Source organism: Platalea leucorodia (genome assembly GCF_965183815.1).
Source record: "Platalea leucorodia genome assembly, chromosome: 6".
NCBI lineage: Eukaryota > Metazoa > Chordata > Aves > Pelecaniformes > Threskiornithidae > Platalea > Platalea leucorodia.
In genome coordinates, this window is record NC_138828.1 from 35,967,236 (window position 1) to 35,989,704 (window position 22,469).

Genomic DNA, 22,469 nt, shown 5'->3' on the forward strand with positions numbered 1-22,469 from the left:
AAAAGGGCACAATTATACAGGGATCATGTGTAATACCTAGTAAAATTCAGTCATTGCTGAAATAAACAACAAAAGTCCCACTCAATTCAGAGGGAAAAAGTTGATACATTATTTTATCATGTCTAAAATATATTCTTAGAGCCTGAAACTGAAAGCCAAAAGAGTCACAGTGCTGTAGATGAATTTTACAGCAAGTATTCAATAGAGGACCTGGATTTAATATCCCCAGTACTGCAATACTCAACAACTAAAAGGTCAAAAGTAGAGACACACTGAATGCAAACTTCATAGTTTAGCAAAATGGAATAAGGCTGAAGATTTTATGAGTTTTATTTGGAGTGGAAGAGAGGAAAGGACATTCTGCTTAGCTACTCTGGAAATTCATGTGCAGGGAAGAGGCAACATCTCACAGCATTTTACTTTACTGTGCATTTTTCCTGGTTTTAAATTAACAGGAAGGACTGTATTGATTTTCAGCAGAGCCATTTGCTTGCCAATCAGATTGCATTGTTTTCTTTTGTTGAAGTGAATAATTTCAAATCCTTACAACTCTACTTACCTTTGGGTTGGCAGTTTTGCCCACTGTACCCAGGACAGCACTTCCACACAAGCGAAGTTACTATTTTATGTTTGATTCTGTAGGCCTGGTGTGTTGTTGTCTGGGACCTACAAAACAAGAACATTTTAAACCTATTTTAGGTGACCAAACAGGAGTTGTAGGATACCTGTATAACTACGTTATGTTATCTTACATGTAAAATGTATCCTTTCATTAACTGCTTGCAAGTGAAAATGAAGCCTAACCAGGGTTTGGTGTTTCAACAGCAATCATAGTTTCAGTATTGCAGCCTTCAGATCACCTGCATGGATTTTAAAGGAACCCGACTGATGTCTATTTAGTGCTGTCAGACTTCTTCTCTGAATATCTTATTCAGGAGTCAAATACTGCTAACTTTTATGGAAGATATTACAATTAATATCTACTAAACTGGACAGAGTGAGCCAAAAATACAATTGTGAAATACCATTTTGTTTGAAATCAGTGAAAAAAAGCATTCACAATTAATTTATGCCACATCAGTTCACATTTAGTGCACACTGGAAGCCTTCCATTCTGATTATTTTAAACAAGATTATACCAACATTAATCCGATAAAGCGTGAAAATTTCCACTCTTGAAGTCGATGTAAGGAGGGTATGGCTATGTAATTGTGATGCCTCAGTTATTACTGTTACAGTATGCAACTGCAGAGGCAGCAGCAATTTTCTTTGTGTTCAACACATTCTGCATGTCCTGGCTACCGCACCACTTCTTTTAGCTTTCTTAACTTCAGAGAAGTCAGTTCAGAATGAATGCAGTAGGGCATACAGAAGAAACTACCTACAGCAAGTCTAGTTGCCTCTTAATATGTTAAATACAAAGTTTTGATAAAAAGAATATCACACAGTTCTGCTAGTTGCTAAACACCAGCATGAATAACACCTCAAATATCAGAAAATACAATGATAAAATGGTTACAGAACTGTTTTGGACACAAAATCCTTGTCTAAATCACTCCAGAAAGGGGGACAAATTTGAAGTCTGTCAGACCAAAAAATATCCTCCCAATAAACTAAAAAATGCCACCTTGTTTTACACTGTAGTTAATCTTGTCACCCCTTCACAAGGGATGTAATATTATATATATTAAAATTCATAGCAGCTGGCGGGAGCTTTGCATGTGTCCCCAACCTGCTTTGCCTCTGAGAAATGGCTTTTTCAGCAGCAAGAACTCAATAAAGAGTAAGGTGAACTGAAATCAAGAGTTCTCAGTTATTTTGCTGTATGGATGGTCTTATTTTATGATAAAACTACCTTGTTCTGCATTAGCATAATCCATTCCTGAAAGCACTCATAAAAATGAAGTGTCCATGAAAGGAGTTAATCAGGAATAGCTATTTCAAAAATAACTCTCCACATAGGCAAGCCTCAGAAGTGTATATAGTAGAGACTTATTTACAGGAGCAGCACAAGGAGCTAATTTTCCTACAAAAAAGAAATTAGAGTTATTGTGAATCTTCTAGATTGAATTAGAAAAAAAAAAGGCAATATTTCAACCACAGGGTCCATATTCCACAGTTTTGCAATACAATCAACCATATTTCAGAGACACCAAATCCTAAGGATACTCTATTCCCAGTTTCACCTCAAAGATTTAAGCATGTTCTGCCATACCACCTAGAGGACAAGTCTCAGAACAGTCAAACTCACTTGTAAGAGGCTTTTGAAATTTTTCAAGAGAAAAATATGTTATAACCTCTGTTTTGTTGGTGCTGTTTCAGTTTGCCATTTTCCAGGCCTGTGCACTAAAACCCAATTTCATTTACTACTGAAATCTAATGTCTGGAGAATACAATGAAGCACCCAAAGCACAAAGGACAATTTGAATATATTTAACAGAGTCGTTATTTACAAGTTGTATCCAGGCCAATTACTTTTCTAGGTTCACTGCCTGACCAAAGCTGTGCCAGAAAGAAGCACCCAGCAGAGAGATAATAACAAAAGTATTGATGCTTCTCAGGGGAAGCCTTTTGCTCCAACAAAGCACAAGCTTGGAAAACTTCACAGAAAGGATTTTCTTCCCCACTTGTGCTTTAAAGCTTTGTACATGTGCACCTTTCCTTGTAGTACTCTGGAAGAGGGGAGCAGGCAGCGGGCTTACTTGAAGACTTTGAATTGATCAGAGGGTGCCAGAGTGAAGGCATGCCAAGTCATGAGCTTTTACACTTGCTATAGGGACATGTTAAGATGAGACCTGGAAACGTGCTCGTCTGCTCCCTCCTGTTTTAGTTTTCATTTCTAAAGTCATGGTTGTATTAATTATTCAGCTGGTGATAATTAAAGTACTTGCAAGTACTCTTTCTTCCTAGTTCTACACACCTCTGAACACAGGATCCAAGATGCCAAGTGCAAGGCTTCGCTCTGCCTGATGAGAAAGTTTCCAGGTTGTCCTCTACTACTGTAGGTAAAAGTCTGGTATGAACATAAGCACACCAGTTCCTGTAAGAGACAGAAGGTAAATATAATTAAAAGTACAAATAACATTTTCCACAATATGATGATATATGATATTTAAAGGGGAAAGTTAAACCCATAATGTAGGGATAGGACTAAGTTATGAAAATTAAGTTTGGTTTCTCTCAGACTGCCAGTATAGTCTTGGGCAATTACTTAATCTTTGTGCTTCAGCTACCCATTAACAACAAAGCAAACAGACAATCCTTTTTTCATCTCTACATATATTTACATGGCAAATCTAAATTTTTCTTTGTAAAAGTTTGTGGATCACCAGGTACAAAGAAGCTCTTCTAGACTGCAGTAATGACAGGTCTTAAAATACATCTGTACTTCAGATTATAGAAACTGTTTATTCAAAGGATTGTTTAGTAAGGTTTTTAACCACCCATATCATTCGCTTTATGCATTGAGATTTCTACTCTTCCTCCCTTTCCCTGGCAATACTGTGAGTACATATAGACTGTGTTTTGCAGTGCACTTTGAGGTCAAAGCCACACACAGCAATAAGGTGCCATAGCTCCACACTTGCCTGTGCCACTGGCTACCCACCCAGAGAGGGAAGTCACATACGAAATGATCAAACTCTTGATCACTGCAGTACAGGACGTAGGAGCTGGTGAGTGCAAGGCCAGGTTTGGTTTTTTTAAAAAAGGATTCTAAGGCAGTTGCAAAAAACCACAAACTGTTAAATCAGATTTTGAAACCAGGTGACTTGGTAAGAGCTACCAGCTGAGAACAGAATATTAAGTAGAAATTACAAACCAAATAATGGCTCAGGACAGATTTCTACAGGGAAATCATGCCTCAGGAATCTATTGGCATTCTTTGAGTCAGAAGCAGGTAGGTAAAGGGGTGATTTTCAGAGGCTTTTGGCAAGGTTACTCACCAAAAGCTATTAGAGGGGGGAAAAAAGAATCTGTCACATAGTAAGAGGATAGATCCTGTTATAGATTAATAAGATATTAAATCAGAGAGGTGAAAGACTAGTTAGCTTTCTCAGGAAACAGTTTATCAGTAGAATCCCACATGAATCTGTAATAGACATTATGTTCATTAATGAAGGGGAAAGTAGGTGAATAGGGAGATGACAGAGTTATACAAAGCTAAACAAAATAATTTTATGTAGTAAACCTAAAGCTGATCATGAAGAAGTGTGGAAATCTTATGATACTGAATTTCCAACCAGTAAGTGTCAGAAAAGAATCTTGTAATGCAGAGTCAGGCACAAATAAAGACAGCCTTATACAGACAGCACGACCACCTAAATTATCTATCACCAGGAAAAAGATCTTGGAGTCGTTGTGATTAGCTCTTTGAATATGCCAATTTAGTATTTTGCATTAACTAAACTAATGAATTAAATACATGAATTATTAGGGAAGGACTAGAGAACAACCAGAAATCACCACTGTTTCAGTATGTCAATTGCTTGTTGCTGTATATGAGTTTATGGTTAGTCCACAGTTTGAATACAGAATTCACGTTCATTCCTATCTCCTAAAGAGAGGTGAAAAGAGCGATACAAATAGAAGATGAAGAGCAGGAGGGATGGGAATTCATGGCATTCATTATTCAGTTGGTTTTGTTATTACAAAGAGACATCAAAACAAAACAGGTTTAAACTTAAAAGGGAAAAGAAAAAAAAAAAAAAAAAAAAAAAGGAGTCAGGGTGGTGTTTCCACAAACATAGACTGTGCCGGATTTGAAAGTTTGGGAGCCAAAATGGATTTTAAAAAGCAGTTAAATTATTTCATGGAGGAACATGCCATTTGGGTGTTGTTGGTTTGGGGTTTGTTCGTTCGTTTGTTTGTTTTTTAAACAAAGTTGTAGCTATAATCTGTCTCATGAAGTCCCCCAGCTGCAGATTGAAAAGCATCCTAAAGAAAGTATTATTGGATTTCTGCTGGTAGAACAAATGCTTGGTCTAGTAGTGATTTCCCCCCCTACTCCCCTAACTTAGTACAGCCTTTCTCAGGGTCATACATTACTCCCTTGTCCAGCTGAAACATATTTTGTTTTTGACTTGGCAAGTTAGTGACAAAACATTGTTTCAGTTGTAGGGGTGGTGAATTTGCAAGTACTTCCGTACCAATATTTGTGTATGAGAACTTAAAGTTCATCTTCCTGGGTCATGTTTTGCTGCTAACCTTTGCTTCTGGTTGTAGTAGTTCTGTTAGTGTTTCATAATCCAGTAAGGAAATATATATTTATCCCTGAAATCAGTATCTTGCTATGGCCTCCTTACAGTGGAAATCAAAATACAATTAAGATCAGATTAGTTCCGTTTACTTAAGTGGCATTAGTACAGATTTACACTGCTTCAAACAAGAATGGCACAAAACACAAAATAGCATCAGCGTCTGTCCTTAAGTGATCGCTTTTGTCTACTGAGATCCTACCAATGCACTCATATTAAATTCAGTAGTGCTTTACTTGTAAAATGATTCCTGAGAAAACATCAGGATAAGCTAGGAAGCAAGATGCTAAGGCCAACAGACTGAACCTCTCAGTATTTCTGCTGCCAGTATGGTGGTGCTCCCTCACACAACACATACTGTTTAATTGCTGAATAATATGTTACATATAAAATGGATTTTTATTGAGTCTCTTTGATCTGATTTTACTCACTCTCCACTTCCTTGAGAGTTTTCATTAGGATAATATTTCCTTTTAATTGCGTATAAAAAGCCTGTGCTTTTGTTTGATGCTTCCTTTATGTTCCATCTCCTCTAGCTGTAGCCTTTTGTATGTGTGTATAAATTAGAGACTCCATGAATAAATATTTGCTAAAAATTAAATGCAGCTCTCAAGCATAAGCTTAAAGATTAGGTACTCTTCTCACTACCTCTGTGGAAGCCAGAAGCACCTCTATACAAGTTTGAGACATATAAAATTAGCAGAATCAAAAGGAGACTCTAGTCTTTTAAGTTTTGCAGAGGGATCATTAAGTTACTTACACCACCCCTCCGGTTGAGACATATGGGTCCTTTACAGTCTTCTGTCTCACATAGGGACTAGCAGTAGTAACTAAATAATAATGATATTTGCAATTAAATATTGCCAACAGTTAGCCAAAGAGACAGCTTGTAGCTCTATCCCTTCCAGCACACCTCTGCAGCACCAAGGGAGGATAGGCACCCCCTCTTGCCAAATGTTCAGCAGGAGCAGGACATGGCAGGGCATTGAGCTCCCTTACAAGCACAACCAGGCAGACAGCTCTTCTAAGGGCCTTCCTTGCTGAGCATTAGAGAGCTGCAAAAGCAGGGTTTCTCCCTAACAGAAGATGAGCCAGGAGGAGAGGGACAACCACACAAGCAAGGCACTGACCTCACCAGCAGCATGCAGTACCACAGCACCTGAGACAGGCAAGCAGCAGTAGGATAACAGGAACAGATCCATTAGCAGCTCAGCAAATAGCAGGCAGACTAAGTAACAAGTCAGGTCCAAGAGGACTGCTAGAGACAAGAACCTTTATGGGGAGAACAGGCTCAAGCCTGGGCTTAAAGGGAACCCCTGGCCCATGAGTGTGGGTGGAGGTTTCAGGTGAGGCTGGTCAGGGCTAGTTAGGTTGCCTAGGGGTCTACCGCTGAGCTCCTTTCTCACTACAGGCATGAGGTGTCTTCCATTTCACAACTGTAGTGAAGGTTCTGCATATTCATACCCAAGATTAAAAACTGTATTTTTCTCTGAAGTGCAGCACAGAGATTAAAAAAAAAACAAAAACAAAACAACCCTCAGCATATGAGTGGGATACTAAACATTTCTTAATAAATGCAAAAAGTGATACTGGGCCAGACTGACAGGGGTCTATTGAGGAGGAGCTCTGACTAAGCATGGTGGTTTGCTTATGATTTATTTATGATTTAAACTTGATATAGAGAATGTAAACATCTAAATTCCTGAATAACTCTCAGCAGTTAACTGATGATATATCAAGTCTGACGAGAAGACCTCTGAAGTGATAATACCACCTCAAGCAGTTATGCAGTACCACACCTCTGTTACTGTTGCAAGTTACCTGTCTGGAAAGTGAGGAACTGAGAGCTAACACCTTGGGCAGCTGGCTGCTACGCTTGTCACCTCTGCAAATCAAGAGCCCAAATACAGGAGTCAGATTTTAAAATCTGGGGTACAATGAGCCAGCGGTGAGGTTAGGCCTTGAGCTTGTGGCTCCCCAGCCTCTGCTCTGCCCTTGCATGCAGACCTGACAGCTCACCAGAGAAAGGGATTAAGTAGAAGACATAAAGCAGCGCTCTCAGTGACAACGTTTTCTGCGGTGCATACGGTTGGGGTATAATTGCTGGTAATTGAATTCCATTTTACATCTGAGCAAATGTGATCAAGGAAAAGATAAAACAATGAAAACAGGCATAAAAAGTAGTTGTAAAATACACGAAAGCCTGGAATACAGAAAGTTCAGTTAAAAAAAAAAATCTACTTTTAAAAATTCATAATGTAAATCAACTAATTATCATTATTATTGAGGGTGGCTAGCTTCAAGGTAACAGCTATTGGACCTTCCCCATTTGCAGATGCCCTGCAAAGGAAAACATGGTACAATACATCCCAAATGTATCAGTTAAAGACTGCTCTTGGTTTTTAAAGATACTCTGAACTCAGTCTCTGGTCTCTACCAAAAATTTAACTCAACTTGAGCAGATTGTTTCTATTTAAAATATTTAACTCATGCTTAAGCTACATGAGTGCAATGTCTGAAGCTGTAGCTCTCGCATGGCCCAGCAATCTTTGATCAGGCTAAATTGGAGGAAATATTCACAGCAAAAGAGCCCCTGGTGTGACTCATAATTAGGTTTACGCTACCAATGAAATAAGCTCATTAAGAGATGTTAAGAATGTAAATATAATTTTGAAATCGAATTGTCTGAAAAAATGTAGATTTGGAAATAGAAGATGAAGCGTGGCAGAAGAACTATGACAGGCTGTGTTAATGCAGAGGCAGAACAGAAGACAACTGATTTGCATAACAGGACTTTAAACCTGAAAATCCTCTTTACCCTCCATGGAATAATATATTCCAGATCAGCAACACAGGCTTCTAACATGCAGATTTTGTTGAGAGCTGCAGGAGCCTGGCGGTTTTTTTTCATTGAGCCTGATTTCAATCAGGAAAGCTCTATTTAAAAACAAAACAAAATCCTCGCAACGTAGAACAGAAATCCAGCCTGGAGAGAGCAATACAAGCCCCAACTGGCATAAAGCCCATGTGACAGATTTCATCGTCCTCTTGCATGTATTGGCCAGGAAAACTCACTGGTAGCAAGGTGTGGGAGAGTCCTCAGGCCTCTGGAATAACCTCTTTGCTTGTGATATTTGCAGCAGTATTTCCAGCTCGAATCAAAATACTGCTACCCCAACTTTGCATCAAGTGCGGTTTGACCGTATCTGAGAAGCAGGGCGTAGTACGAAGAGCAGCATTTGTTTCTTTTGCAACCAATAAGCATGTTTACACTGCAGCCTTGGCAGGCCTGAGTCCTCTGGGTTTTATGGCCATTGCAAATATCAAGTCCTGAGTAGCGTGGAGCCTGCCTGTGCGGCTGGAGCAAAGCACCTACAACCAGCAGGGCATTAGTGGGACCCAGATGGTGCCTTTAAGCCTGTCTTTAGCTTTTGGGATCCTACGTGTCCCGTACAGCTTATTCAGATCTTGCATTAATACCCTCTTGGAAAAATTTTCTTCTCCTCTTCTGCTTATACCAGTCCTGTTTCTTTTTCCACAGAGAAAACATTCCTGTGAAGCATTTCTTCATTTCTACAATTGGCCAGAAAATAGAAAGGGTGCAGCCTGGCAGTAACTGCGAAACAGAAGTAGTTTGGGGGCAATTGTAAGCAAGGACTGCCCGCACTGTGTCCATGGCAAGAAGCCCAATGCCCAGTCTACATGAGTAGGTACCAATAATACAGGTGTTTCCCTCAGCTGGAGAAAAGCTTATTTCCGAGAGTGTAAAACAGATTACTGTCGTGTTTCCCTGTGTTCAGCTGACTCATCCTCAGCGATTTACATCAACCTCATGATATGAAGGTACGTATACGGCGTGAATTACTGGGCAACATTTTGCATCTTCAAAGGGATGTGATGCCCCGCAAAAAGCAACTTCCCTGTCTACATAATAAAACCGTGTGGCTGACGGAAACCTGCCCTGAGACGCCCGGCTAGGAGATGAATAGTAGGTAATGTCTCACCCGTAGTCATTTACTTATTCTTGTTTAAGCTTTCATAAGCAGCAAATACAGTTTCTTAATTTACTGTGCAGGTTTCTGAAGCCGGGCTTGACTTAATATGATGAAAAATACCCCACTTGGTTTGAAGTAGCTGTATAAGCATGTGCTCGTAGGTAGATCCCTGGCTTCCGATTCAGGGGACACGTGCCTGACAACGCTCAGGAGCCCTTAGACCCACCGTTGCCTCGCTGGCGTGTTGCCAGCACTATTAAAACCCTCGTCTAATTCGCAATTAGCAGAGCTTATGCTCAGCTTTACCACCTCTCTGGTGGCAGCCTGGGTGCCCGCTCTGTGCTGCCCGCCCCTACCCGGAGAAGCGGCGGGAGGCTCACCCCGCCGCCCCCCGAGGGCTGCCACCACCGAGGGGGAGCCACCGCCATCTGCCTGCTGCTGCCGGCAAGCCGGCGCCTGGCTGAGACTTCCCCCCCAGCCCTAAAGCCCAGCCGGCTGGCGGCTCTGCCGCGGGGCAGCGCCGGGCGCCGTGAGGCGACGGCGGGGAGAGGGAGAGAGGGGCGGCGGGGTGAGGCGCCGTGGGGCGCGGCGCGGCGGGGCGGCGTGAGGCGCTGCCGGGCAGGGCCGGCAGGTGGCGGCCGTTGCCCGCAGAGGCGGGAAGCTGCCGGTGGCGGTTAAGGCGCCGGTCGCCCCGCGGCGCTGGGGAGGCGTGGGGCCGTGTGGGCGCCTGTCCGCCCCCGCCACCCCGCCCACGCCTGCTGGGGGGGCCCGGTGGGTGGGTGGGTGGTGTGGCCGTGTAAATTCGGGTACAGCCCGGAGCGGAGCTTCATCGCTTCGTGGGGCTCACCCGTCAGGGAGAGCCCCGCCGCCTTCCGCTGAGCTCCCGGGGGATGGTTAGGGAGAGCAGAGGGCCTGCAGGAAGGAGGGCAGCAAAAGAAGAAAATAAATTTAACTCCAAAGAAGGAGCTTGCTGGTAGAGTTATCGGGGCTATGACAGGATTGTTCTGAATACGTTCACACCCAATGGAAATGTTTCCGCTTAACTTCAGCAGGCTTTGAACCCGTCCTCTTGACACTGTGATACCCAATGTTGCTGAAAAGTGAAGCGCAATTCACACTAACATCGAAAAATTATCATTTCCTTAGGATGAGTGCAAGTTTATGAGACTGCCCTTCCACAGCACATTTCTGCTCTAAACTGTTCTTTGGGTACGCTGACAAGAAAAAAACCAAACCAACCCTCACAAAAAACGCCAGCTGCAGAGTATCAGGGATACCTGTACACAATCGCTTCCTTTAGCTTGTAAGCACACGTCCTTGCAGGTGATCCTAAAGCCGCACAACAGGAACACCAGTGGCAGCTGGGCCACAAAGGGTATAGATTTTGTTCTGCCCCTTTCATATTAAATCTGAAAATGAGTTATTTTTATCCGTGAGTAAATTAGATTACCTGGCTTTTAATAGAAATGCTATTGAATCAGAGCAGCTGAACATCATTGAATCATGAAAATGAGATTATTGTGTTGCTGAAGGAATACAAAAGGACCCAGCGTTAAAGTCCGTGCACGGCTTGGTGGTTGTGCCTCATTCAAATTGTATGCAGTTTATTGGTATTTCACAGGACAGTTTATGAAATACTAATGTCGATTCTACACCTTCTTTCATTTTGTATTGTCCCTTACACCTCGGCAAAGGGGATGTAGAAAGCTGCTGCAAGCATCTGGAGCTGGCAGATGCCTTGTGAGGCAGGCTGAGGGAGTGGGGCTTGTTCAGGCTGGGGAAGGGAGGCCTTTGAGGGCGCCTAACAGCAGCCATCCCCAGCCCCTACAGGGAAGCTATTTAGAAGCTGGATCTAGGCTCTTCCCAGCAATATATGGCCAGAGGACAAGAGACAACAGGCCCAAATTAAAACAAGAGAGGTTCAGACTAAGTATGAGAAACTTGCTCCCCATGAGGACACCCAGGCACTGGAACAGGGCCCAGAGAGGTTGTGCGAGCACCAGCCCGGAGCACGGAGCTCAGTACCTGACTGGATCGAGGCCCGAGCAACCTGGCCTGATCTCACAGCTGGCCCTGCTGTGAGCAGGAGGTCAGCCTAGAGACCTCCCGGGGTCCCTTCCAACCTGAATGAGCCTATGGTTCTGTGAACTTGTCGTCTTTGCCTCGGTATCTATCTCCTTTGGGTGACAGGATTGTTCTTCTGAATACAGTAGGTTAAGTGCATTCATATATAAAAACATATAATGACATGGTGTGGAAGAAATCAATTTCTTCTATGTTTCTTTTTTAAGCTAGGACCTTTCCCAGTCTGAAAGACTTCTATACAAGGATCAGAGTACAGACCCTGAATTTAGGTTGTATAAAAGTACATTGCTGTGATATATTTTCAGTTTGCTTTAAACATCCTGCCAAGTTTGCATGAGGAAAGATAATGTTGACTGACACAATGTAAACACTCAGATTATAGGGATAGCAAGAACCCTGACTGGGTTTTTTTTGCTATTGCATGGGAGACCAGGCTTTGGTTTCAGCAACTTCCTTCGAACTCCACTAGGTGACTACAGAGACCTCTCACCTTTTTGATGCTAGTGATAAATTCTGTACCTTTATCTGAACATCAGACATGTTTTGAAATTATAAGATCTAGTTCAAACAGAAATTACAAACCTGAATCAAATTTTTAAAATATTTTTAGGGTCACTGATCAGCTTCCTTTGTTCTGAAATGTATGAATCTACTAATTGCAGCTGCAATAAAAATTCAGTACTCACTAGGGACTGACCATGAACAAACCAAATTGGGAAATCTGTTTTACATGCTGATTGGAATGGAAAACCCAGACAGCCTCTGAAAAGTACATTTAATATGCAATATAATATAGTATGCAATGGTAAAATATGTTATAGGATACGTTTTTAAGCCTGAGAAACAGCTGACTTGTTGACACTGAAGTATCAGGTGGGGGGAGTCATACCGTTGGTTTAATGGTTTTTTTTCAGGATTCAGGGTCCTGACATTTTGTCCTGCCTATTACAAAACACAAATTTTACTCTCACCATTCATTTCCTTTTTTTGTATGTACAGTGCTGAAGCCTTGGACTGTGAATAGCTTCTTTGTCTCTTCCAACTTTTTATTTACTGTTGTGACCAATTGTGTGTCCTACCTTGTGCTGCAAAAACTAATTCACAATTTCCACTTATCTAGCGCTTCGCTGATCTATTTTAGCATTTAAAAAGTTGTCTTGTTGTGAACCAGATCCGCTCTTTTAGACCTTACCTCCCTCTCTGTGTTCAGAGCGCTTCAAAATAATCAGACTTTCCCAAAGATAGAGTCTAAAGTCTAAAGACTTTTGAGAAGATATTCACTAATCTGCTTTGAGAATCATCCAGTAAAACACATTTGGAAACCCAGACAAACTGCTCTTTAAAAGGGTCTTAATTCTGCATTTTCCCCTCTGGAATATAAATTTATTTTCCATCATCTAATTGACCCAGAGTACAAAATGTATTAAGCTAGTTGTGGTCTAGTTTACTGTCACTGCTTCTCAGATGACCTTCAGTGGTACTGGTTTTCACTGGTTTGTTAGCCCTTTTCTAATCTACAGAAAAGGAGATCGCAGTATGTCATTGATGGCTTCTACACTTTGAGAAATACTGATAAAAAAAAAAAAAAAAAGCCTTTATAAGTGACAAAATGAAAATGTTAAAAAAGAAGATCCATCCCAATTCCAGGGGTGAATGTTGTTCCTGAATCTGTTTATAGTGTTGTTTTAGATGGTGTCTCTTTTCGTATTTAGCTTAATTAAATGGTTAAATGCCTTGCCAGTTGCTTTGTAGCTGATTTGCCACTTGCTCATGCAGAGCTGTATCTTTACGCTGTGACTGATTGATTTCTTAGGGGGCTCTTGAACAAAAAGGCTCTCAGCCAAAGTCCATGAAATTCAAGGTGATATTTTTTCCCAGGCTTTTCCTCATGACCTATTGTGTTACCTACCAGGAGTGTAATACAGAATAGATGCATATGGATGTGGCAGAAAAATTGTCTTTTGAAACACTTGCATTCTAACTGACAACACAGATAACGCCTTTGGAGAACACATGGGGACACCTTACTGCTGTTCTCTTCCTTGCCACGTCTGTTATAGGAATTAGTGTCAGTTTTCTAAAATGCTAATTATATTCAGATTTGTAAGAATGCATATTTTCTATGCAGACTTGAGCAGAGGTTTCTGGTGTACCTTAAATGAAATGCTGCAAAGAGTCGAATGTTTGCAGTGGCTGGGAGGTAAACCCTAACACTGTGTCCAGTTTGTTACAGTAATCCTAATCTATGAAGTAGGGTAAAGAGACATTACTAGGGATGGAAACCAGTCTGTTCCTAATCCTTGCTGTTTCCATGACAGATGAAACAAAGAGCAAGAGCAAAGACAAGCATGAGCATTAATGCAGTAGTTAGTGTAATGAGATGAGTGGAAACCTTTGTATTCATTAAAAAATTTCAGAAGTCACCTGTATAGCAGTGCCTTATCTGAATCTGATCACAGGAAAACTATAACCAGACTCTGAGGAAGCTAAGAGAAAAAGATGCTGAGGTGTGTTTTGTCTTTTATAAGAAGTATCTTGTGAGTGTCTCAAAAGCAACCTGGCTGGAGATGTGATTTTTTTTCCCCCCAGTGCTATGTTTCCTGTGCTACTGAAAACAGTCTGTCATGACTCTGCCTTGCCGTCATTACTGAAAGGCTGTCTCAGAAAACCGGAACTTTGGATTTTGTTATTTCCTGAATTTTTGTCTAGTTTTACAAAATTATTTTATCACCTACAGTTCAGAATTGTATGGACATGTGTTTACATTTCTTCTCTCCCTGAAAGACAAAACATCCTATAGGGTCTCTCTGGGAGGTAGTGCAAGCTGGGTAAACCATCTCCCGCAACGGCTCCTTCCCACCCAGGTACTGGAACCGCTTAAAAGGTGACCGCCACAATGGAGCAGACAGACCCTGTAATTCATACTGTGCATGGGACATCAGCAGTGGACAAGATCTCCTCAATGCATGGGGTATAATAGCACTGATACAACCAAAAAGTCTATGAATCGCATGGACCTTGTGCAGCTCTTGCCCTGTGCCGGTACTGCTGTACAGCGTGCAGTAGTACCTAATCTGCACAATGCAGTAAGGTGTTTTGCTACTTCACACCAGCAGTCTCAGTCATCTGTTAACTGTTTTACTTCTGTGCTCAGCAGAAGACAGCACTAATCTCCAAATACTGGCATTAAAATTTTCTTTGGACAGTTACATTTTCTTTGTAGCATGCCACATGCATCATTATGGAACTGCATAATTATATCCTTTGCCCTGTGTATTCTGTGGATGAAATAGCAATAAAGTAGTGAATTCTGGCACTTGGGTGAATGATTTGCTTTGGTCTTTAGGACTGCAATGGGAGTAATACTGCGTTCAGCATGTGTAGGAAAATTAGATTGTGGGCTTACAGCCAAACATCAGAAATACATTCGAGATGCTGCTGGAGAAGAGGGGCTCATTGCAAAGGTCTTCTGCATGCCTGGAATACAACATTGTGAGGGCAAAGCAAGCACTGCTTGTCAAACATACTGTGATACTTAGCCACCAAGGCAACCTAAGTACCAGTGTAAGAGGTTCCTCCTTCCAGGTCATATGGAATATACCCAGTGAGGCAGAAACCTAAGCCATGCATGACTTTATTTATTGTAAATGCACAGTGATGCAAAATCTTAAGAAATCAATTTAAGAATTGTTCTCTCTGCTCCATTAAAAAGTGACATGATCAAAAGAGACTGTGAACCTTGCCTTAACTAGGCAGTTAAATCAGGTTTCTACGTGTCTTGTGTATTGGAACCATCTGCTGAGCTTAACCATTCATTTTAATTTGTCAGTACACTAGAAATTCTACCGAGCTGATACAGGCAAAAGCAATTTCCGGGGAGAAATGCAGAGGTCTGGTCATGAGAATGAAATATTTCAGCACTCTTACCACATGTGACAGCTAAGCAAACCTGTCCCTGGTACCGACTTTATTAAACCCTTCTGGGCTTAGTAATAAAATACTCTCACCTCACCGCTACCCAAGGTAATGGCAGGGGAAGTCTATGAAGACCCTCAATGGATTCATGATAATTGGAAAATGTGTAATATACACATACTAAGAGAAAAGAGTAATGTAGAGCCATCCAATAATGTGGAGACAGTGTGGTTAATTTACAGCCTGAATGAGTGTCTCATGTATTCAGGAGCTGCCTCGAATAGTAATTAATAAAATTGGGTTCAGAATGGAAGGATGAGTGTGCTAGTCTCAGGACAGCCTCAGTCTTGCTCCATAGGACCACTGTTATTTAAGCTGCTTTACACGGTGAAATACTGCAATTCTCTCTCCATGGGCTAAAAAAGATGTCTCTCGCATGAACTCAATTGAAAAAGAATGTATCATCAGTTTTCTTCTTTGACACCAAATTGATGCTCACATTTAATGTCACTGAACTTTGGAAAAACTCTCTCTCTGCTGCTGAAGCGCAGCTCTAGGTTCCCAGCATTTCTGTATTCATTGGTATGGATAGCATGAAAATCTGAAGATAGGTAGAAATTAAAAAAAAAAAAGATGCATATTTTTTGTAGAGACATAAGCCTTACATTTCAGAGCTTAAGTCAAATTCATACTAGGAGTGAAGAAAGTAAATTTCCTTCAGCTCAGGCCATTCCAGTTGTGCTTCCTATGAAGTTTCCTTGTCCTTCTGAAAGCTTGGATGCAGGTCCTCCCAGAATGGGGGATACCTCACCAGAAAAACCACTCTTCTGAAATGGTTTGAGAACAGGTAGCTACAGAATCTACAAATTATGTCATTCTGTACCTATTCTAAGGTTAGTTATAGAATTGTTCCACTTCACTGCAAAAGAACAGGCTTTTGTTGCTTTTTCATTCCAGTGAAGAATAAGGAAGAATTTAGTGGTTTTAGACATAAGGATATGCCCAATATTTAGCACTTAAAATACCACATCAGGATGTGATATAGAGGGGCTCAAAGCCAAGCTTTGCCTTATTAACAGCAGAATCTGGAATCTGGAGACTTTAGCCCTACTGACTGTACTCCTCATCAGGTGACTGCCTCTTGCAGTACGTCTCTGCCCTCAGAAGTTCTGCTGGAACCTGAAAAGACAACCTGAGATGAGTTTTTAAAATAGTCATGGCCTTTGGCAAATATGGTTCTGTTTCAGTAGGAAAAAAAATATGAACTTTTTCTGACAGTTCTAATAGCACATTTCAATAAAATGAAACAGAAACTTGTCAGGACCCTGATGGCACTTGTGGGTCTTATTCACCCTGAGCAACCCGATGTGGGGTCTCCACCCATACACCCCGCCCACGGGCTCAGGAGCACTGGTGAAATTCAGCTCAGGGCTACATTGCACCTGTGTCAATCCTGACCTGCAAGCTGCCATCCTAGCTTAATTTTGACCTTTCCCCATCACTGTGGACTTGTCCAGTGATCACTGGGCTGTGTCTTATCCTGGTCACCAACACCAAGCCTGATCTTGACTCACTGATTTGCCTTCCCAGCTTGACCTTGGCACTGCAGCATCACCATGGCTGCAGCAGGCGATTTGAGCTCTGGGGTGATGCTAGCTGCCATACCTGGGTGTGTCCTGCCTGCCACACGTGGTGGTTGTCAGAAATATTCTTCAGGTGCAGACTCTGAAAATCCATGAAATATTTCCAAATTGTGCTCTTCTGACATTTTAACAGGAATTTTGCAAAAAAAGAATGAACCAGAAGAACTTTTTTCTAATCTAGTTCTAGTATGTACGTGATATTTTTACATAATATTATCCTCAGATAATCTAGGGTAGAGATAGCGAGGGAATTATCTTTGTAATTAAGCCAGTAAGGCACATGACCTCCTTCAGAAAGGGGTATTTGGGTAATTAAGCTTGTACAATGGGCATATATTGTACCTTGTGGGTAATCTGACAGCCCTGGAGACTCTCCAACAAAGTATATGTGTTTATTTTAATTATAAAAAATTAATTATAAATATATTAAAAAACAAATGCTCATTCTTTTTTTGTTTTCCTTCCTCTTGTCTCTCACCAACCTCTCTTTATTGTTCCTTCTCTTAACATCAGCATCTCTGCACATATGTTAGCACAATGGGTTGCCATAAAGGATGAGAGTCATGCAGTTCCTACAAGGTCACTCAAAAATTCAGGTTGGAATACAGACTATAACCAAAGTGTTGCTTTAATTCAAAGTAAAACCAAAAAGCAAATTGTGCTTCCAAATTTCCTCAGAGGTAGTACACTTTACAACTACGAAATCTGCTATTGACTCATTCATGCTGTGCTCAGGCATTAAATGAGTAAAGCTCAAAGAAAGCTGAATGTCTTTATTGCAAGTTTTACAGCACCTCTTTCACTTTATTTGCAATAAAGATGCAAAATTTTTTTTAAAAAGAAAACATATGCTAGAAATGGATAACACCTGCACATAATAAATAAAATGCTTGCTTTCTTATGCATAGTTTCGTAGCAGTAGCTTTCCAGGTGTTTCACAGCAGTGGTCAGTAATATTGAGCACACTAGACTGGGCATTTTTTCATGACTTTACTGAAAAAAAATGAGTCACAAGAGACTTTATTATTCATCTAGGTCTAATTCATAGGGAAAGGGAGACAGAATAGTGAAGTGACCTACTTAAGTCACAGTCCACGTCAGTGGCAAAACTGGAAGAAAAGCTCAAAACACCTTAGTTGATTGTAAAAACACTTGTATGTGGTAGGAAGACAAGGTTTGTAATGCAAGAATCTTAATGTGAAAAGGATCGACCCACACCTACAACTGTAGGCATTTGCTAGAGAGAGGCTGTGTAGCCCAGCAGTTTAAGAGAGTGGGGATTCAGCATTCTGTTTTATGTTGGGGTTTCATGCTGTTACACGCTCCCTTAACTTCCATATGCAATCCTAGCTTTGTCGCTAACTTGCTCAATGGGCTCAAAAAAAAATAGAAGACCTTTATGCATGTTGCACAGCAGGTTGCTCCTCAACCACTCATGAAATAAGGTGCTAACCAATACAAGATTTGCTTATTTTGCCTCTTTGCAGCTGCAACCACATCCCATTATGATAAATAAAACATGAGACCTTGTTCACCAGAGACTAATTTTTTGCTTTCTATATTTATATCTTATGTAAAAAGTAGAAACAATACCTGACGATTCAGAGAGTTTTTCTGAAGATTAATTTCACTGGAATACTATTCTTGAAAAAAGCTGAGAAAGCTAAAGGCTCTAAGGTTAGCATATGTTAAGACCTATTTTAATGGAGATGCAGTTATCAGCTCTCATGCGTAACGAGAACCCATTTAACTCAGGTTAACTCAGACACTCTGCCAAACACCGTAGTAAGGTGGTGTAACAGATGACATTCACAACTGAAGGAGTATGCTCAGAAAGCTAGCTGGGAAACACAGCTCCTTACTGGGGTATCTCTTCCAAGCGGAGGCAAAGGATTCCTTTCCTTTGGGTCTTTGTGCATTATCTCACTTTTGCATGATCCAAAACATGCTCAGGTCAATGGGAATCTTTTCTTTGAGTTGAAGGAACATTAGCTGTCAGCCACACGTAGCAAGATAATTGTAGGAGTATTTCTAAGGGGTGATTTATTCTCTTTTGTGTGAATTTAAGCAAGAATTTTTCCTCCTTTTGGATGCTAACATTTGGACAAGTACTAGCAAAAGAAGAAATCTATATTCTGAAAGCCCACTCTCCATAAATACTATGGAAAACAACCAATCCTTTCTGTCTTCCATTTTCTACCAGTATCTGAATATATATCAGCAATTAAGTGAACCTTGCAACATTTCCCAAGTCAGTATTAACATCCCCATTGAGAATTGAAGACATTGGGGTACAAAGAAAATAATTGAGTGTTCCAGAGGTATAAAACTAGACAGTACGATTTGATATACTCTGTTATGCATAGCAACTACGTATTAGGTTATACAGTTCTGAATGCACATTCACCTGCAACACCACTTTCCATAAGTTTTTATCACAGAATAAGGTGTTTCAAATTGTAAAACATTGATATATTTTGTACACTTAATTGCTTTTATTTTTAATTTAGTGGAGAAGTGTACAAACACAATCATTTTTAATAGATTCCAAATGAAAAAGTGCATTTGCAATTTCTTTTACCCACAAGAAAAGAAAGAAAAAAAAAAAAAACAACAAAAGTTTACTGTGCATAAAACAGGGAGGCATCTATTGTAGTCCTTTTCTACCCATATGTGATAATGACTTTCCCATTGGTTTTGAGATAGCTACCCCGAGGAATAAAATATTGTAGCATTTACTCTGTTACAGATGTATGGTTTTGACTGAGTAAATACTGCAGGTTTGGTCCTTTGCTTGTTTTAGATGGTCTTCTTTAAGCTCAGAAAATTATTTTACTAGAAGTTTTGCCAATTATTTCACTGGGAACAAGAAAATAACCATTCCTAAGCAGTACATAGGAGACAAGAAAAAATATGTAACTTTCCTTACTTTCCCCTGGTAGTTTCAAAGCCAGATGCTTTGGAGTTGGCATCCTGCTGGGTGCTGGTGATACCAGTGCTGTGGGATGACTGCTTGAGAGATCTGTTCCCTTTAGCTGTATCCTGGCTTGTAGTGACCTCTTGCTGGTGAGGGACCTCTCTAGCATTGCTCTGTAGAGATGTCCCTTTGCTGCTGGATGAGCTTTTCATCTTATCTTTCTCAGAGTCACCATCACTGTGTCCATTTGACTGGCTTGCAGGGGTAGATGTTGTAGGATTGGAGGTTTTCTTCACTGCCTCCATTCCCAGAGTCTTGCCTGAAGATGCAAAAGGAGGTCCCTGTGAGGCACTCGATTCGGCAGCTTGGATCTCAGAATGGGGTGACCCGACAATTGTGGTCGGAGATGGAGTCAAGTCTGAGTGACTTGTCTGGGTTTCACCACCCTGGCCTGTGGTCCAGAGCTTTCCTGGAGTATTAAGTCCAATGCTGCCACTCTGTAAGTGCAATAGGAGCAGCAAGAAGATTATCTCCTTCATTCTGCTGGTTTGTAAAAGCTACAAGTTACCTCACATGTATTTCCCAAGCAAGAAATCCTGTAGCTTCTCCCTCCTCCTGAGCTGCTGCTCATACAGTGAGCCTACCCAGAGGATGCCCTGACAGGCTTTATTTTTGTAGAAAGGAAACAGGTTTTGGTGTTTCAAAACTGCCTGAGGAAGCCTGGTTTCCTGTTTCTGTGGATTCCTCTGCAACCTGTGACCCCTTGGAGAGCGGGAGCCTGGCAGCCTTTGTGGGAGGAAAAAAGAAGTTTCTGCAGAAGGCACAGGATAAAGATTAATGGCACAATAGAAATGTGGAAAAATATGTACTGTGAAGTAATCCTGGGGGATAAAAACTGAAATTATTAGGTAATTTTCCTTTCACATGTCCGTGTACAGAGAACAGAAGTGACTTGTCACATGTGCCCTTTGGATGGTTCGTACTTGTGACCTTGTTATTGAAAAAAGATTTGGCAAAACTGGTGTGCTACATAATGCTGAAAGTTTGCTGTGTCTTCTCTTTGTGTTTGAATGTTTAAGCACACTGCTGCCAAGAGTGAGGAGATGGTAAGGAAGAGGTTCACACTGTATTCATCGTTGTACCACAAGCCTTCGAATGTAATCATTCACCTGTAGGTCATTAGCCATTTATGCTGCATCCTATTTCTATAGTTCCTACAACAATATGTATGAACTATTTCTATAGCATTGCCCATAGGTCTCTGGTGTCATTTCAGATTCTCTAGAAACACCTACGTGGGCCTGGCAGAGATGGCATATGATCTATGGGAGACATGTGCCCTTCTGGGGCAGGATACTTGAGAGCATTTAAAATGGTGTTAAAGGGTTACATAGGGGCAACTGAATCCCATCCTAGATCCCCATTGGCTGTAACTGGAGTTTAGACACCTAGTTCACATGCAGATCTATATTTATGAACCTCTACATCCATATGTCTAAATCTGCTAGCTGAATGCCACCCATAGACAAGACTGAAAGGAATATCCTGAATCACTGAGTCCATTCCTTCCCTTTTATCGCATACTGTTAAAATTAATTAATTATGATTAGTATTATCCTAAAACAATATTAATTGCAGCCTAAACATAATATTGGTAACTTTACATGCAGAAAAGGTCTGGGGAGATGGATATTCAGTACAAAGAGTAAAGATAATTTTTTACACTAGAAGGGTAGCCAAATACTGGAGCAGGTTACCCAGAGAAGCTGCGGGATCTCCATGCCTGGAGATATTCAAAACTCAACTAGACAAGACCCTGAGCAACGTGATCTAAGCCCTGCTTTGAGTTGGGTTTTGGACCAGATGACCTTTGGATGTCCTTTCCAATCTATAGTACTCTATGAAATTATGCTTAGTAGCTGCAAGGTTGAATATTGCAGTCAGGGAAAAGGAAAAGGAATCTTTCTTCCTCTGCTGCCACTCTCCAGCTCTCTGAGACTAAGGAGAGTTAGTTTCTTGTTGAAGGAAAAGACAGGGAAAAGATAATTGCTGAAGAAATTGCATAGAGAAATGTAACATGACATTTTAAAGTAGGGACAAAGCAGTAACAGAATAGACTTGTCAGGAACCAAGTAGATCGGAGAGGGTAATGTCAACCTGTTCAAAAACCCTCTAGCCACTGACACAAGTGCTGCACTAAGGACTATGGACAACGCATCTATGAAAGCAACCTTACACACCTGGAAACAGAACAGCATCTCCGGGGCATGCTTCATATTATTTGAGGATCACCTTTTCTCAAAACCAGAAGCAAAATCCCCATTCCATGGAAGTTTGATGATTAACAGTGACACCATGGAAAAGCTGGTAAATGACTTGCAGTTCTTTTCAGAAGATACTTTGAAAAAAAACCAAAAACAAACAAACAAACAAACCAACCATGGAGGATAAGAGGATAAACCACTAGCTCTTATTGCAGTCAAGTGAATCTCTGTGATGGCTGTTCCTGTTTTGAAAGATTTGGATAACAGTGCCTTGCTTTCAGTTTCCAGGTGATAGTCTGGCCTTTTAGGTGTGCTAAAGGGTTAGATTTTCCATTTGCTATAATTTTATTTTTCTGTTTTATTGTCTCGGTAAAGTGTAGGCTTCTACTGTGCAA

General features: G+C 41.0%; 1 protein-coding gene across 1 annotated transcript in view; it reads right to left on the bottom strand.

Moving 5' to 3' along the window:
* Positions 1 to 20,349, bottom strand: part of MMRN1 (multimerin 1) — a gene marked incomplete at both ends in the record, with an annotated part of 45,041 nt that extends 24,692 nt beyond the window's left edge. The window contains 3 exons of the mRNA XM_082314799.1: positions 560 to 666; positions 2,921 to 3,040; positions 19,823 to 20,349. Coding sequence (XP_082170925.1) covers positions 560 to 666; positions 2,921 to 3,040; positions 19,823 to 20,349 — 754 coding nt within the window. The remainder of the gene's footprint in view (positions 1 to 559; positions 667 to 2,920; positions 3,041 to 19,822) is intronic.
* Between the last annotated feature and the right edge of the window lie 2,120 nt (positions 20,350 to 22,469).